Below are 18479 nucleotides of genomic sequence, written 5' to 3'. Positions count from 1 at the left end.
CTACTAGCTTCTCAGCCTGAAGCCTGGGCCAGCAGCCTCTATTATATACTATACTGCTTATACACCACACATACGACGGCCATCAATATCTACAAGTTTTTTAACGGCCTTTTTTCTATAAATGTATTTTAGTCCATATTTTACCTTTCATTCCGAAAAGTTACAATGTGTAAAATCATTCAAAGGATTTCACAGAAAAAAATCGGAAACAAATCCTATAAAAGTATAATAATAAAAATAATAATAACGATGCACCAATCCAACCATCATTTAAAAACCAAATTCCTAAACTAATTTCAGTAACTTCGTGTCCGCGACGCAATGGAAATAGGAAATCTTTTCAAATCGGAAAGTTTTGTCACGTCCGTGAATTTTGTCGAATTGGCGTTACATGGCCGGCAAGAGAATGTATTATTGTACTCGCCTTCCTTCCCTTGCATTGAGCCCGTTGCTCATTTGTGATTTCAAGATAAGACATAAAATAACGCGGTTTGTTTTAAAACAACAAAGTCTAGTCAAAGTCAAAGTCAAAGTCACTAAGGGGGATGGCCTGAAAATGACGTCAAACTTTACTCAGCAATGCGAAAAATTCTGAACGCTCAGCAGGCTGTAATATGGTATGTATTTCCGAGAGAAAATACTGATAATGTTCCGATTAGCCTAGTAGTTTTTTTTTTTTTAACTTTATATTATTTAATGGAATAAATGACTCACAAATCTGAAGAAGAAAAATACTCGTCAATCACCCCATTTGTGTGGGTTTTTATGTCGTTTTAAATGTATACTTTTATGTTCATTGTTTCAACATTTAAAAAATTATCATTATTTCTAAACAAACACCGATGCTTTTCATGCAAGGAGAGTTTTATATAAACCTTCATGTTATTTTGCTCAAGGAGACGATAATTATAATATACATAGTATTTTTCTTAACGTTAAATTTATTTACACATCTTTGATAATTATTCACTTTTTCCGTACAAATGTAGGTAAGTTTAAGTAAACTTCAAATAACGACGTACAAAGGTGAATTTTACATGGATTTACGTTCACGATGTTCTTCATTATAGCTTACATTAACGAGTGTAAACTTTTTAACGAAAGACGGAAAGTTTTTAGTTGCGGGAGGTTTGCATAGGAGAACCAAACGGGTAACTATTATTAAATCCATAAAAGGAAACTTTTTGAAATAATTTTCTACATGATTTGAATGCACAATTAAGGACCTCGTTAATAATGTTCGTAGAATATTATAATAATTCTATACATTTTAATTGTATGCACACTATCGTAAGCAATGTTAAATACTGTCTTAAAACCAGTAATTTATTTTAGAAACCAGGTAATAATATTGGTATGATTTCTAATTTTTCACAAACGTTTATCATTATTTTAGTCAACCACTGAAAAAGTAAAGTCATCAGGAAATAAACATTGGTTTGATTAATTGATAATAAACGGATTCATAATAAATGTATGTTCCTGAGGTGAAAATGTTTCATCGTTCACGTGATGACACACACCACATAGTAACAGTCGATTATCGCCAGACATGTCATAGACAAAGCATAGGCCATATTCATTGATCACCTTTAGTTAGCAGAAGTATGTCGTCATATCCTTACATGTAGAATTAGTTTGCTGCTTTTGGTTTAAGTAGAAAAATGGCATTATTCAGAAACGCGTAAATCAATGCCGATTATAAAATACCAATAATTAGGGAAAATTGTTAAAAAAATCTTAAAACCAGGGTTGATTTATTTTTGCCCAAAATGCATGGTCTTAAACGAACGTAGAAACAAAGAAACTAGAATCTAGCCACATAAAGTTTTTTTTTTTTACATAGTTGTGTATTAAAATGAAAGAGAATCAATAACAAAGGAGTCAAGAAACTTTTCCAAACATTAGCAGACCTAGCTTATTTATTTATTTATTTATTTTGGAGGAGTGTCGTCCGTAGTTTTGTAAAATAATAGCTCCTTTGTAGGCTATTTAAAAGTATTCTGATGGCTTGAAATTTCATTTTCAAAACTATGGGTTTATCTCATTACCTAGAGTACTAAATTTTGATAAAATTACGCGCAGTACGACGGATAAGTAACCAAAGTGTTCGCAAAGGGAAATACTTAAAACAGTTTAATAAAAATACAATTTTCATATAACATACTCTATAATTATATAATGAAACAAAATTGTTTCTCAAATATAGATGATAAATCTGAATATGGAACACGACTTGGAATATAGTTATGAAATTGTGGTTCGCCCCAACATCCCTTCCATTCGGCCACCTCTGCTTGACATAGTGATTAAAGCAGCTCTGACTCAGCCATATGAAGGTCTCCATTTTTTTCAACATAAATTTGGTTCAACACTGGAAGAAAAAAAGGGATATTAAGTTAAAGCGGCCAAAACTATAAAATTTATAAAAAAAAGTTGTTAGTCTAAAAGAGAATTACTGTACAGTATGATATTAGTCCATGTTTAAGAGTATTTACTTACACCTCTTAAGTGTTACGTCAAGCATAAACAATAACCTGAAAAAAAAATTATTTTAATATATATTTTGGTACATATGGCGGTTGGATGGTGCATAAATAATATGGACAAAAGTATTTTAGAGAATAATAATAGATTTTGTCTTTTTTACAAACATTTAGCTCTATAAAAATATTTAATGATGTTTATATCATAACTATGATTCTTCCATCATTGGTTCCTCTACATGTATAACTGATTGAGGGGTTTAAGGCCTAAACACACGCGCCGACACGGCTTACAGACGCGACCGATTGGCCAGCCCGTCCGTGTAGAAGCATTGTCCTGCACGGTTGTATACAAGTGGTCCTTCGAACAAAACGAGCTCGGAGAAGTGGTCGTTCGGACAAGTGGGCGTTCGGAAGAATGGTGGCCCCCTCCCCACTCCTGCACATTTCCCCGGCCAAACCAGGAGACAAGACCTCCAGACCCGTTTGAGAAGAAAAGCTAGTGTTTACGTGGTGCTTTTAAAATAGCTCCGTGTCCATCTAGTGTTTTCCTGCTCCAATCGTAGCTTCAGGACTCACATTTTTTGTGTATGCACCTGCAGTAAAGAACTGTAAGCTTGATTTCTGCAGTCGCTGTCGGAATAGCATATTCAACGGCGTAATATTTAACCCTATGCGGATCCGAGCCCATGGCTAAGTATGCTGTCCTGGTTAAGAGCTTCAGAAAATAAAAACACGCGATACTGTTCCAGATACCCGAGTGGTGTATGTTTACGAAAAAGAACATTTGGGAATACGCTGAGGGCGGATAAGTATTTCTGTTTCCGTATTTCGTTTGCACACTACAATTTAAAACAGTCAAAATGGCTAAAACGCGTGTTTTTTTTTAAATTATTTTTATGCGTGGAACACAAGGTTCAGAATCGTGAAAGCACTCGAGTGACTCGCATTAAACATTCATCTTAAGCTCTTCGCCATATAATTTGATGGTGTTCTCTCGTATCTCACAGTTTGCCCCCTGCACGACGAGAAGACTGCGCGCTAGTCCACAGCCTTGCGCTTATAGGGGCGATACCGCGCTACAAGCACCAGTGAACGTCGTACTTATCATCCCGCCTCACTAACACAAATATACGCCGGACTAGGCGGGCCCCTAGACTACGTATCGTTATTTACTTTACTAATTAGTGATCCTATCACGATGATATAGTTTTTTATGTTGGAATGTATATTCGTACATGTGTGTGTGCGTGTGACCAATGTATCGCGGAACGTTAACGTTCTTGTCAGAAGCCTGAATTCGTGCATCTATATAATTTTTTTTTAATTATAAAAGTAAATGCTAGTTTTGGTTAAGTCTGCACATTAAAATATTTTTACAAAAAAAAATACTTCCCCCCCTTAAATGTAAGTTTTTGTACGTGTGGGTGATCGTAAATTATATCTTTAAAATATGCGAAATTATTCATATATATATACACACACGCACGCACACACACCAACACACACACACAAACACACACACACACACACATATATATATATATATATATAAATCCGAAAGCGAAGCTGCCCAAGCGAGAGGCCAACTTCGGATATGTTCGGCGTCAATGAAATTAAGGTTACACATGACTCTATTGTGACCGTGACGTCATCATATACACGCGCGCGCTCGCGCGCACACACACATACACACGCGCGCGCACACTCACACACACACAGACAGAGTGAATGGGGAGGGGGGTGGGGGCTGGCTCTACGAAACAGAAGTGCGGGAACCAAGCGGGGTCCCCATTGGCTAACAGTCATAAACCTCCCTACCCTTTCCTCCCCCTCACCCCGTCTGAAGTTTCACCGCACGACGGTGCCGCGGCGCTCTTTGAAGTGGTGACTCAGCCGCAGGCGAAGAGCAAGATTGATGGCGCGACAAGGCAAACTGTCAACACTGTCTTTTCCCCTCCCCCCACCGACCAAAACCCAACTGCTCCATCAAACACAACCACGCACACCTTAACACTTTTCCATTCTTTCCAAGGTTTTATTTTCTCACCAGTCAACATTTTTAAAAGTATTTATTTACTTTCACATTGCCAGCTAGAAAAAAAAACAGGATACAATATTTTTAAGCCTCGGTTTTCGCCAGCCCTTACAAATTTTTAGATTTATTGCCTTTTAATAGAAGTGTTAAATATGAATAATGGCCTCACTTTTTTTCATTTGACGAATAGCATATACATAAAAAGATATCTGACGAAAACCATTTTCACCATGATATAATAAAAACGAGGTTAATGTACTGAAATATTCTCGAGAAAAAAAAATGTGCTTAAACGAACCTAAGAACGTGTACTTTTAGGCAGTCATGTTAGTTGTGAATAATTACCTCACATTTTTTTTTTACAGTAACAAATAGCATGTACATCTGACAAAAAAAAAAACATTTTCACCAAAACATAACATGCGATGCTTTATGTGGTGAAACATACGTCGGAAAATTGCTCCGAAATAAAATAACCCGATGTTATTAGCGGGGGTGGGTAAGATAGCTGTTGAAACAAACGACTAGCAACAGTCAGGTTCCGGAACTGCACAGATAAGCTGGTATGCGCTTCGTAACATTTACTGCCGCTTCCTGAGTTACTCTCTTTGAGACACACTTCATAGATTGTTCAGCTCTCTACGGGGTTTTGTGCGTTCAGTTCCATCTGCAAACGTCATTTTTTTTTTTTTAAATTTAATTATTTACGCAGAATGAAGGGGCTTTAGTTAGGGAGATTGGGGTTAGATTTTTTTTTTTCGAAATAATATCAGGTATTTTCAAAACAAGACGATGTCCAAGTGTGCAAAATTTCATCTAGTACTGAATAAAACCGCAGAGTTAAAAAATAAATAAATATACTTAGGGTAGGTGGTATCAGATGCGCCACCGCAGTAATTCCCGTGAATCATCTTACGTGCGGCTCAATAAGATGCATGGTAAGTAGTGGTATGAATGAAATCAAATGACATTCACACATTGACCTCCTTCCTCTCTTATGTTTCTGACGCATAATCGTACGTCCAGAAGGAATCATAGCTGAATCAATCTGAAATTTTCAAATAAAATTAAAGTTAAAGACACTTAAACTATTGATGGGCACTATTCATTAATTATATTTATAATTGACGTACTCAGAGGGCTACGAATTCAAACTAACGCGACCACTTTCGCGTTAATCTGTACACGTATAGTGACGAGTTATGCGGCACTGGAGCTATCCAGCTGCAAGAGGCTCTACTTGACAATATATAAATGAATAGCGCTTGTCACGTAGTCACAGATATACAGTCATCACTAGAGACCTGCAAAATTCGCGGTTTCGATGGCCTTCAGGATAGACTGCACATACCCCTGTACACTCGGGCAAATAACGCAAGTTCATTGGCTGCCGACTTGTAAGACGTCTCAGCTGGTTTGTCTGTGATTCGATCCTTCTTTGGTTGAGGGTTTATAACTGGTTGAGATTCGTCCAGATGAACAGTAAGCCAATAGCAAAATTATCTAAGAGGTATATGTGTTTGAATTCTAGCCTATCACCGAATGAATCCACGAATTTTGCAGGTCTCTAGTCATCACCACGGCGAAATGTTTTCATTGCATGCGGTTTTAGCAAGTGACTTCCAACTTACCGAACTCAAAGACAGTTTCACGTCGAAACAACTAAAAGCGGATAATTATATATGTTTATTTATTTATTCCTCGAAATATCCTAACGTTCGTCCATCTCACTAAACATAATTAGTGCCCCTGATTTGTCGCAGCTCCATCGTGCATGGAGTTGTACATGTTTCATACACAGCAGGCGTTGCAGTTTTTCGTTCTTAATTTGATCCAATCATTTCTCGAAAACGGTAGGGTTAAGCGTGATAATTCATAGCAATATTTTTTTTGTCGGTTTTGAAATTCGAATTAATACTACGCTTTTTAAAGCCACATTTTTTTCTTTCCCCTAACAAGAAAAATAAATATTAATTCTATGAAACCATGTTAACAACAGCGACAAGTTTTTCATTGCTTGTAGAACTTTGTTTTACTGGCCATAATCCAACGATTATGTCAGATCTAAAGATAAAAATATTTTATTTTCAATAAACCTGTTGTTCAAACCCAACTTCAAAAAAAAATAGACTTGGGAAACACTTAGATCATATGACATATGTAAATTTTCAACCTAATAATTTAATCTTGTTGAACTTCGGCTGAAGATTTTTGGTTGAATTCAGACTCACTCTGTAGAAATTATACAACGCATAAACGTTACGGAGGCAGAAGTGTCATTAAACGCAGCGTTATTAACTTACAAAACAAATTACTAAAGAATCCTTGTAATTTTGGATTCCCATATCGACAATCATTCCCATAGTACAACAACACAACATGTTGTCTCGAGTTTAAAAAACAATAGATCCGAAAGGATGGCCTAATTAATTAACTAGAGTTTTATATATCATTTAATATCTATATTGATGGTTAAATTACAACCATCTAAACGACAGTCCACGAATGTATCGAACTTTCACAAGTATAAGTATTTACTCTGATTGATGATGATTGATGATGGTTGATGATGACTGAGAAGAGTGGAGTGATGGTCGTTACCGTTTTCGCGACTGGGCCTATCTATGTGATTTGTGTGTGTGTGTGTGTGTGTGTGTGTGTGTGTGTGTGTGTGTGTGTGCGTGCGTGTGTGCATGTCCGCTAAATCTGTGGCATGCAACCGAACCAGGGATCCAGCGCACAGCATTGAACGCGGTGCGACGACAAGCGTTCCTTCGGCATTGTTGCGCTTGTGAGCCCAAAGTTTTTTCCGCGCGTGCGTATCGGTGCGTGTCCCACGCACCGATGGGGCAGCGGTATGCGTCGCGACGTCCGTGGCGGAATGTCGGACGTCGCTCCTGTCGCGGGGACGTCGATCAAGCGTATCGACGCCGTTCCGGATGGACGTCTGCCTTCCGAACGACGTCGAAACACCCCCACGGCTCCCTTTCCCATTTTCCTTCCTTCCTCCTCTTCCTCCCCCCCTTCAACTATTCAACCCCTGGGGGCGACGCGCGGGGTTGCTCCCTCGCCTGTCGAACCCCGGCACCCGGCAATCCAGCCGTCGATAAACGGTTGCGAGGGTTGGACCCTGGGGGGGATGGGGCTCGTATCAGACAAGGGTTGCCGGGGAGGGAACTACGGGGAAAAGGAATTGGCAGACGCGGAGGGCACGATGTCAACGAGAGCAGGGTGGTGGCTGGCTGATCCGTGCTCTGGGGCTGAAGTACCGCTGCGTCACTTCTTTTCTCTCTCTCTCTCTCTCTCTCTCTCTCTCTCTCTCTCTCTCTCTCTCTCCACCACAAACTCCCCCTCCCTCCTTCTCGCGCCGGAAAAAAAACACTACTTGTAAAAATTACAATGAAACTCCTCGGAAACTCAGTTGCCCAAAGATGTCGCTCGTTAAACTGCAAGGCAGAGCTTTGTGACATCGCAAATAATGGGTACAAAATCTCTGCCTCGCAGCTTTGCCGGTGATATCGATGGCAACTCAAGTTTCCGAGTGCTATCTTTGTAGCAGATAATCTGCGCAACACACCGTCGCGTCGACACAGCAACAACGGACGCCAAACATGCTTTCTACGTTTTAAGACAGTTGTGAAAATTTTTCTCGGGAGCTGAAGTTTCCCCCCCCGCCAATCAGCAACGAAAAGACTGCCCGCGGAAACTGTAACACGCGTGTTTGTGCGCCTGTTTGACATTATCTCATGGCGTGGCTATAATGACCTTCGGTCGTTTCCATGACAACCGGTGCACGCCGGCAGTGGCGTTTGTCCGTATTTTAATTTCAAATCAATATTTCCCATTGCATGAACTGTTCAAATGATACCTACATAAGTGTAGGCGCTTCTTTGTAAATCACAATAACAGTCACACGCACAAAAATAAACAATTTCCGTAATTTTTACAAAAGATTTTTTGGAAACCAGCTGCCAAGTAATAGTTTGTAATACTACAAGAGATATTGTTACTTTATTCGACACATGTCTACGGTTATTTTCGCATATCTGAAGTACATTTTTCGAGATAATGCTAAGTATTTCTTACTTACAATTGACACATAATTTTATTCGTGTTTGAATTAATGTTTTATCCAAGCATTATTTATTTTAAAAAAAACATTATAAAGGCAGTCAAATTTTTAAACAATTTGACTTTTTTTGTTTTTTCAAGGTTATTAATGTGCGCAGTTAATACTGGAAATATATTCATTGAACGGTTTACAAATAACGTTGACTATTGGAGATACTGGGACTACAAAAAGCATAAACGCCCGGGTAAGAATCCAAAACAAGTTTTACTGCGAACACTATTTTGTAGTGATACAGTTTTCATGTGAATTAAAAGATTTACAAATATCTGTAATTTTACATTAATATTTTTGTTCCATTTACAAATAATAATAATATTTACAGTCCGACGAAGGAACCGGCTACAGACCAAATTTTGCCCCGTGTGATTTCGGCGGACCACAGAAGACCGAAATCAGGACAAAATGCCCAACACTAGAACCCGAGTCTTCTGAGATGCATGTCCAGTGTCTTACTACTGCATATTCCCCCCCCCCCCTTCCAATCTCTAACACCACCTATGGCTGCATGGCTTCCTGAAGTCGTTAGTCGTAAGATATAGATTTCTCTCAGGTCCTATACTACTAGCATTTTACAACACATTCATATCCCTTACTTCATTTATTTCTTTCCACCCTCATTTTTAAGCTAACATATACGATAGATATTTCTGACTTGCCGCCATTTAGTATACACAAAAATAAGACATCGCATTACCAATTGTAATTTAAAGTGTTAAGTGACTCGAGCGAATACATTTGCGAGAGTTTCAACAGTTCAGGCTTGCTTGCAACAAAGTAAAACCCAAACATGCGGAATAAAGCGACCGCAAATATTAAGTTAGCGATTTAAAGTGATGAGTACTACTGACCCCAAATACTGTTGGAGCGCATGCCAATTAGAGCCGTTTATTTTTCGCCAAAAGTTTTTTCAGACCAGCTATGCGTTAGATCTTCGTGGCATCGACTGTGTTCGGTGGTTGGTTGGGTTTATTTCAGGCGCATGTCTACCGCCAGCACACCAATCACAGCCATCCAGCGTTCTGAATGGCCCGGCCAAACAGGGCGATAGTTTTCTCTTGCATACGACCACCGATTGCTTATTGCAGTCTAATGAGCTATCAGGCTTTCTTGTTCGTGAAAAATACGTGCCCCTGATCATAATAAATGAAATGGATATAAAATATTTATATTTTATGAGTCTCGCTGGAGTGTGTTTGTTTACTTCAGAAATAATGGCATTTGAGAAAATAAAATTTAACAATATCAGGTTTCCTTAAAGTTACGTGCTGGAGACTCGAATCCAGCGAAATCCAAATGAAGCCGCCAATACTTTTACTGAAGGAGGGTGGGGGGGGGGGGGACAGCTCCCACCAAGTGTGTTGATGGTTCGGCGTGACGAGGCAATTCTTGAAAATATCCTTCATTGACGGCGAAACAGGAGCACCGATATGGCTTATGCGAGCTTTTATTCAAAAGACTGCCACTAGGAGAAGATGAAGACGTACAAGAAATGAAAAGAACGGGTAACCTACAAAAGATCCACCGCATCTCCGAGGAGGAAACAAATCAATCGGAGACATTTTCTTGCTTCAGAAATATATATATACATATATATGTTCTTGTTTTTGTTTGTGCGGGCGTGATTTTCAAGGGAAATGTGCTTCCTTCTTTCGTTTCTCGAATACGCTTCGCCGAGGAAGGACTTAAACAAAGCAGAGTTTATTAGAAAAAAAACCACCACAGCGACGACATCAAAAGAAAAAAAAAAGATGGAAGAACTGTTGGTTCCTTTGTAAGACGACGAAAATGTTGACTGTGCCAGGTTTTCAAGATACTCTTCCCGGTTGTTCATTTCACAGTTTCAATTACGGGGGGGGGGGGGGAATCTTATAATTTGGGACGATTGTTCTATGACACCAATCCAATTTTGCTGCAGAAAAAACTTGAATGTCAATTATCTGAACAGAACATTAATATCTTTTTCTCTGTCAATACAAGTAATGGTTTTATTAGTTTCGCTTTTGAAATTAAAAAAAAAAAAAAATCTTACCTTTGATACTTATTAAATCAAAGTTTTTTCAATAATTGTAAAAGTTATTTAAATATTAATTTTGTTGTCTTTAGTCGTTATGAATTCATACCCACTGAATTCAAGCGCGTAAACAGGCCTCGGAGTGATTAATAGTTTAACAAATACGTCAAAAAAATGGAAAATCTAATATGAGCATTTAAAACAGTAGTATACTTTTTCAATACAGGGTTTTAATTCGAACTTTTTTTTAAACTCACGATAAAGCTCAAAAAAATATTTCGGAAAATCTCTGAAGATAAATATTAAAATTTATTTCATATCACAAATAAAAAAACAATAATAAAATATCAACTTTACAAAGTCTTTTCCTAAAGTCTGTAGAGAAGACTAAAATATAAAATTATTGTTTAAAACTGAACACCGTAAAAGATAATAAAGTAAACAAAGTTATAAAAGACTGTACAATAACTCATGAAAACAAGGGGTGTTGTTTACAAAACTTCACAGATTATAATTGCATGTTACATAAATGCAATCGACGACAAAATATTGACCAAAATGAACCATTATACAATATAATTTTTATTTTTTTTACGCTGTGTTGATTGTAAAACCGTTGAAACCTATAGGTAATTCAACTTGGCAAAAGAGGATATCTGAATGAAATTTGTCTGGCAAACCTAGCTGCAACAGAAACGTAAGTATGTGTGTACAAGACCGCATGCTGCTAGAATATGCATGGAAAACTTTTATTTGTCTTGAACATTAGAAAAGATTTCGTGGACGGTGTTATAATATTATTAAAAAATCTTCGCAGTAATTAAATAGCGGTAAATTATCCCTACACAAAGTCGTATTTAACATGGCTCAGATGGATACTTAGCGAAGCAACATACATAAATAAATGCTATGCATTTTTTTTCCTGAAATGCTTTTGATTTAATAGAATAGGCTACGGTAAATATTATATTAGGTTTTCTATATTGACTTATTAAAGCATATCTGTATAAATTTCTTACGTCATAATATTGCTGTCGCTTTAATCATGTTTGGTTTTATTATTAATGCTATAATTATTATGTAATTTTTGGTTTTACATTTATACTATAGTTATTATTTAATATTTTTTACTATTAACACTATAATGTTTATATGCCTACGGCAAATTGTTTTGGCGTATCCATCTAAAAAGTGATACTAAACATTGTTCATGGTTCGCAAGAACAAAGTCTAACTAAGAATTACTTTCGACAAAAAATAAAGAAAACATTCACAACTTATGACCTAAAGTTATTTTTAAAAAGCACCCTTAACAAATCAATTTCAAAACGGAATTTTAGTTAAGAAAAATCAGAAAAAATAAAAGTAAATTATTATTTTAAAAAAAAAACTGTTAAGTCGTATACACTAAATTTTTTCGGGGACTGATCTGAAGTTGCATTATCAAACGCAAATATAAATAAATCATGTATACCTATGCCAGTACTCCCGGAGAAGAAATTGAAACTGTGTGGTAAATGTCGCCGGGGAAAAAAAATTGTAAAAGCTTTGTGATGTTAATAGCTCTCCATATTTCTCTGCTACATTATTCATCCATATGAAATGCCACCCAAGAGCTATTTTTGCAGGGCGCCGCATTAATTCTGGCTTTTCAGTAAAAAAAAGTACGAGTGAAAAACTTAAAGTTAATAGGTTTTTTTTATCTCTATCTCGGGGACGCAGTGATGAAGTTTTTGCGTATTCGTTAGGCCTATGTGTATAAATTTGGCCCGAAATAATTTTAATTTTTCCAACAAAAGAGAATCAGTTTACAATTTGAGATTTGAAATCTGAAAAACTTATATATTAGTTTCGTTGTCCATAGACCCCAATACCATAGTCGTCTCAAAATTATATATATATATATAATCACATTTAGGTGGACACAACTAACTTAATTTTTCACAGTTCACTGTCAAAGAGGGTATATATGGGGAAGGTTTTTTGAAAAACAGAAAGCAAGGATTTCGGTTGGGGGGGGGGGGGGATATCATAACACACTTCGTAGGCGCACCCCATCTAATTCGTTCGGATAGTTTATTAATCGTATAGTATTTATCTAAAAATTTTGTCTAAACAGTTTTTGAGAAGATAAACCATTGCTGCAGGGGGTTAAAAAAAACGAAGGGTAGAATTTAAAAAATACGTAACTCTCTTAGTAGACACACTATCATATCCGTTCAAGTTGTTCGTTACATTAAGACACCCAATTTATATATATATATATATATATATATATATATATTTCTTGCTTAGTAAAATTCCTTGCATATATATGTCACAAATATGCATAAGCATATCATGTGTATAGCTATTCTAAGGATATTAATATAAACTTTGGTCTGATACCGCCAATCATTGCTGCAATGGTAGACAATTAAGGTTTAAAATACAAACAAAAAATCATAAATACATTAGTAAGTACACCACCGAATCCATTCAAACTGTTTGTAAATCTTATCATTTTAATCCAAACCCATTTTGTCTGAAACTATTTTTGATAAGAAGAGCAATGGTTTGGGGTTGAATAAAAACAAGGTTAGAATTTTAAAAAAAAATCGTAATATCCGTACCATGTACACTAACAAATCCGTTCTGATTTATTGTAAAACCTATAATTATTATCTACAACTTTCACCTGAAATAAATTTTTATTCGACAGCCATAAATTCAAGGGGTGGATTAACAAGGGTGAGGCGGGTGGAACGCCTCATGACTCGTGTTTTGTCTAAATATATTTTTATTAAATATTTTCACTTCAAGGTCTACTAGTTTTGTATTTTTAGTAATTTACTTTCTTTACTTATAATTATTGAACTGTGCTAATTTTCTTCTCAAAATATTTTTTTTAACTGAAATAATTTTTTTTAAATTTTTATAATTTTTATTCAATGGAATAGAGGTAGGTATCACCATCTCAGGAACGGCGCGCTGGAAGTGCACGAGAAGTGTGTGTGTGTGGGTGTGCCATTCTGCGCTGTGACTCATACCATAATTACGGTGCGTTTTTTTTTTTTTAGGGATGCGCGAGTTGCGCGCTTTGCGCATGCGCGGCGCCCGAGTGCGGAGCTGATCGTCGGAGACGCAAAAAAAAAAAGTAGTTTGCTTTATGACGCCTGGTGGTGTGCACGCGTCGAAGAGTGGGGCGCTCAACGCCTTCGTGCGCCGGAACGTCCAGTGCAGAGAGACTGCGCGACCGCCCGACTGCAACACCTCAACTGCCAAAGTAAGTAAGATCCGCTCAGCATTTCAACCTCGGTGGTGACGGAACGGTTTCCCGAATTTAAAGTTCTTACATGAAGGAAGTAAGTGCCTTTCCATTTTTTGCTAGAGCCGAGGCATAGAACAAACCTGGGTTTAATGCGGCAAATTTTTTTTTTTTTGGAAACTATCTTAGAAGTATTTTGCAAGTTTTTCACAGCCCCGCATATACTTCATTTTAGGTTTGGAAGTAGTTTTAAGGCGTGACGTCTGTTAAGTTTCCGCGCGTCTCCAACGCTAGAAAATTTTACGGCAAGTTGGGGTGCGCGTCCAAGGTAATCAAGCCGCGCATTTGACTGCGCGCGTGCAGTGTAATCCCTGCGGTAGCCATCTGTGTGTCTGGAGTGGGAAGGAGGTGGGCGTGGAGGAGTACACTAGGCCTGCACTACCAGAACTGTTGCGAAATTCGTTCGAATTTATCTAAAATCATCTAAATATTATCTTAAACCTCGGTCCAAAGAAATATTTTTTGGACAACCACGTATTAGTTCAAGGGATAAGAATACGTGTTTGAAGGTAGAAATTGTTTTTTTTTTTTATCTACCCTAGTAGGCTTAATATGAAATTCGTTCTAAGCTATTCAAAGCTGGATGCATTAGTTTTAAAAATTCAAAATATTTTCGCTCCATGGAATATCATAAAAAAATTTTAATATTGGAGAACATAAACGATATTATAAGTTTTAAAACGTTTCAGGAGTTTATAGAAGTTTGAACGGTGGGTAGAGAAGAAATGTGTACTTCTACATCTACTTACGCCTGTAGGCTTGCCGAGAAGGATTTTTTTTTACATCCCTCTCTCCTAAAAAATATATATATATTTCCGCTAGTGGTATACGTGACACCAAATACACTATAAACCAACACCGGACAGCTTTAAGCTATCAAACCAGGTGAGGGAGTGAAAAAATGACCCGGTGGCTGGAGTGACACAACCACAATCGTTTTCCTAACCTAACTTTAAAACTAAGGTGTAATTATCGTAAGGAGTGGTTCGGGCGGGTAGAGACCTAACTGCGTCTCAGGCCGAAAGATTTACGCTTAATCATGCTGGGTATCAACCATGCAGGAAAGATTCACACACAAATCGCCTGCTTTGCTCGGGGATTGACCAGGCGTGGCAGCAACTGGCACCATGACCACTTTCCATTATTAATTCTGGACTAAGTGGCTGCCTGCCTGTGCCACCAGACGGTTTGCAGAGCTCCGGGTGTCACCTCGCCACTTGCGATTAGGCCACGACTGATTACGAATAGCATTCAAGAGCCATTGCACTTGACTGTACAAGATTCGTTTCAAGAACTCGCGTCTAAGGTTTTTTTTTTTGGAGGGGGGACAGTGAATGAGGTTAAAACGAGTTATTCCACGTACGTTTTTGGGTACGAAATATTCCAAACACGGTATTGTGTGTGGAGTAGGGAAGTGCGGGAAGACTTTATCTTAAAGTCCAATATTGTATTTTACGACAATCAATTGTCATGGCCTATCTATGAAGAAATTCTAGGAACTGTGGTTAATATATTTTAACAGTAAATTAGTTAAAAGCCAAAAAAAAATCAGTTTTTCTGAAGAAATACATAAAGTTTTCATTCATGATCAAAATTTCCGTATCTCACATTTTGACCCTATCAATCTATTCGTCTACAGAAGTGAAACCATTTTTTTTATCTCGATGATTCACGGAGTTTATCAAACCTTTTAATGTGTAGGTGCACATCATAATTCATGGCCATGCAATAAATGAATACGATTTTACTTTTATTAATACGTTGATAATATAATTGTAGTTTATTACAACACAAAAAAAATAGTTCGATTACAATAAAAAAAATATTAAAATTAGGTTTATGTTAGGAATGGACAAATTGTAGATGAATGGTTCGAACAAAATTATACGTGAAAGCTGCAAGTTATCTCCTGCCGCCAGTTGGACAGGTGTGACAAAAAAAAACAGCATTTTCGTCGCGGCGCGAATGTCGCGCAGCCGCTCCGTGTTGGTGCGGGCTGATTACAAACACTCGCGATGACTTAGGGCATCCTCGACTTCACGCTTAAACACGCAAGGCATTGCTCTGCGGTACCATCATTCTCAGATGATTCGCGCGCCCACGCAGACCAAAAAAAAATTGATTGTCTGTAAAGTCGGTTTACGGACGATAGTTTAACGTGACAACGTCATTACAAAACATTGATGAAATGATTGCATACTTCTATGAATAAAAATGGAATCATTTTTATTTTAATAATAAAAGAATGTAATACTTGAAATTACACTAGTAATCAGATTTTTTTAAATGCAAGGATAATTATACTTTATTGCCGAAATTGTTGTTGTAATAAGCAATGAAAGCCACATTAACTTTTCACTTCACTTTATAAACAGTCGACAAAACAGTTCACGTGTAGATGACTTGTAATTAATTTTAAGAACTGGCGTTTAGCTATAAAGTTTAAATAAAATTATGAACAAGTCTTCATATAAATAAATTGTAATCAAATATCTATCATCAATTATATGAATCACCATAATTTTTTAGTCAATTGTAACAGAACCTATTATTACTGCACTCGCCGACAGCGTAACGGAACAATGAGCGTAACGGGACACAGCGTATCGGAACAATGAGCGTATAACGGGACACAGCGTAACGGAACAATGTGCATAACGGGACACTTTTTCGTGCGTGCAGCCGGCGTTCATCGATTTATTAGACGTCACTTCAGTTGTTTGAATTCCTGCGTCGATGGATGCACGACGCAGCGAGCTGAAACGCCCAGCACTTAAAAGCCGAGAAGTAGCTATGCGTACCGCTTTAGATGATTGCGAACCAGCATATGGAGAGTGTTTCGTTGCAATCCACGAGCCTCGAGAGCCACCGTACAATGAAATCACACACACACACACACATATATATATATATATATATATATGTGTGTGTGTGTGTGTGTGTGTACATGGAATAAAACTATTGGTTTGTAATTAAATATTAGATATTAAAATATTAAATATAAGTATTAAATATATTTGTAAATTTCTACAATTACATGAAAGCAACTATGCATCACTACAAAATAGTGTTCGCAGTAATACTGGGTTCGGATTCTTACCCGGGAATTCATGCTTTGTGATGTCCCGGTACCTCCAATAGTTAAATTTATTTGTAAACAGATCTCTGATATGCTTGAATGAAACATCAATTATAATATAAAATTTATGCGTCAATTTTATTAGAAACTAGCTGCCCGACCCGGCTTCGCACGGCTATACTAATGGAAAAAAAATTAAGCCACATCTCCCATTTACAGTAATGGTAAATAAAAAAATTCAGTGAAAATTTATTACAATGCTGTATAATGTACCGGAGAGAAAATGAATAGCACCAATGGTTTCCCGACTCGTGCACGCAACGTACATTTGATGTACCCGTACTTTGCTACGGCAGTCTACAGGCAGATCACTCTTGCGCCGCTCATTATACATGCCCCTCCTTGTGGGTACGCCACTGCCGCGCGATGCCCGTTGCCATGGAGACGCAGAAGGCATGAACAATGCAAAATCCTGTTCTCATGCAGACAAAGTACCCACTGTTGCCTGGTTTTAACCACCCATGGGATCTAATTTTCGGAAAATGTCATCCTGCGTAACATAAGGAACATTACTGTGAAGTTTCAAGTCTGTAAAATATATATACTTGAAAAAAAGGGCAAATTTTGATATTTAAAGTACCCGCAGAATTTCAACGGTGATGAGGACTGCACTAACAATGATATAGTCGTTGCTATAGAGACGAATGAAGCATCAACAAAGCAACAGCCGTTGCCATGGTGATTTCCTACCAAAAACTGGAAATTTTGATATATTACGCCCCCGAAACTCCCCTTGGGATCGGATTTCCGCAGAATCCGTTCTTGGTGAGCGTCTACATCACAAAATGAGTAACTATGCTACATTTCAAGTCAATCGGGTGTATAGTTTTAGAGATCTCGTGATTAGTGAGTCAGTGAGTGGTATTTCGCTTATATATATATATATATATATATATATATATATATATATATATATATATATAAGACTTCTAGCGCCTGCGGCATTGTCAACACACACTTCGTATGTGTACTGCAAGTTTTATCTAACCCCCTCAACGCATTTGATTATAAATTGGACTTTTAGTAAGGATACCTTATGTTAAATGTTATTGATAATATAATAAAGCCTATAGCCTTCCTCGGTAAATGTACTGTCCAACACTGAAAGAATTTTTCAAATCGGACCAGTGGTTCCTGAGATTAGCGCGTTCAAACAAACAAACAAACAAACAAACAAACCTACTCTTTAGCTTTATAATATTAGTAAAGATACTCAATGTTATCTCGAGAAACAAAAAAATACATTTAATGTAGCCTGTGCAAAAATAACCATAGTCATGTGTTGTACAAAGTTAAAATTTATTTCTTGTAGTAGTACAAACTATTGCTTGGAAACCGGTTTCCAAAAGAATCTTTTATAAATTAA

General features: G+C 37.2%; 1 protein-coding gene across 1 annotated transcript in view; it reads left to right on the top strand.

Annotated features, from left to right (window-relative positions):
* The first annotated feature begins 4217 nt into the window (after positions 1–4217).
* The window catches only part of LOC134537268 (uncharacterized), a 159124-nt gene continuing 144862 nt past the window's right edge, over positions 4218–18479 (top strand). Inside the window, exons 1-2 of the mRNA XM_063377540.1 lie at positions 4218–4417; positions 13846–13932. Coding sequence (XP_063233610.1) covers positions 4218–4417; positions 13846–13932 — 287 coding nt within the window. The remainder of the gene's footprint in view (positions 4418–13845; positions 13933–18479) is intronic.

Source organism: Bacillus rossius, chromosome 12, assembly GCF_032445375.1.
Source record: "Bacillus rossius redtenbacheri isolate Brsri chromosome 12, Brsri_v3, whole genome shotgun sequence".
Classification (NCBI taxonomy): domain Eukaryota; kingdom Metazoa; phylum Arthropoda; class Insecta; order Phasmatodea; family Bacillidae; genus Bacillus; species Bacillus rossius.
Note: the sequence above shows the minus strand (reverse complement) of the source record. Positions and strands in the feature narration are given on the sequence as shown.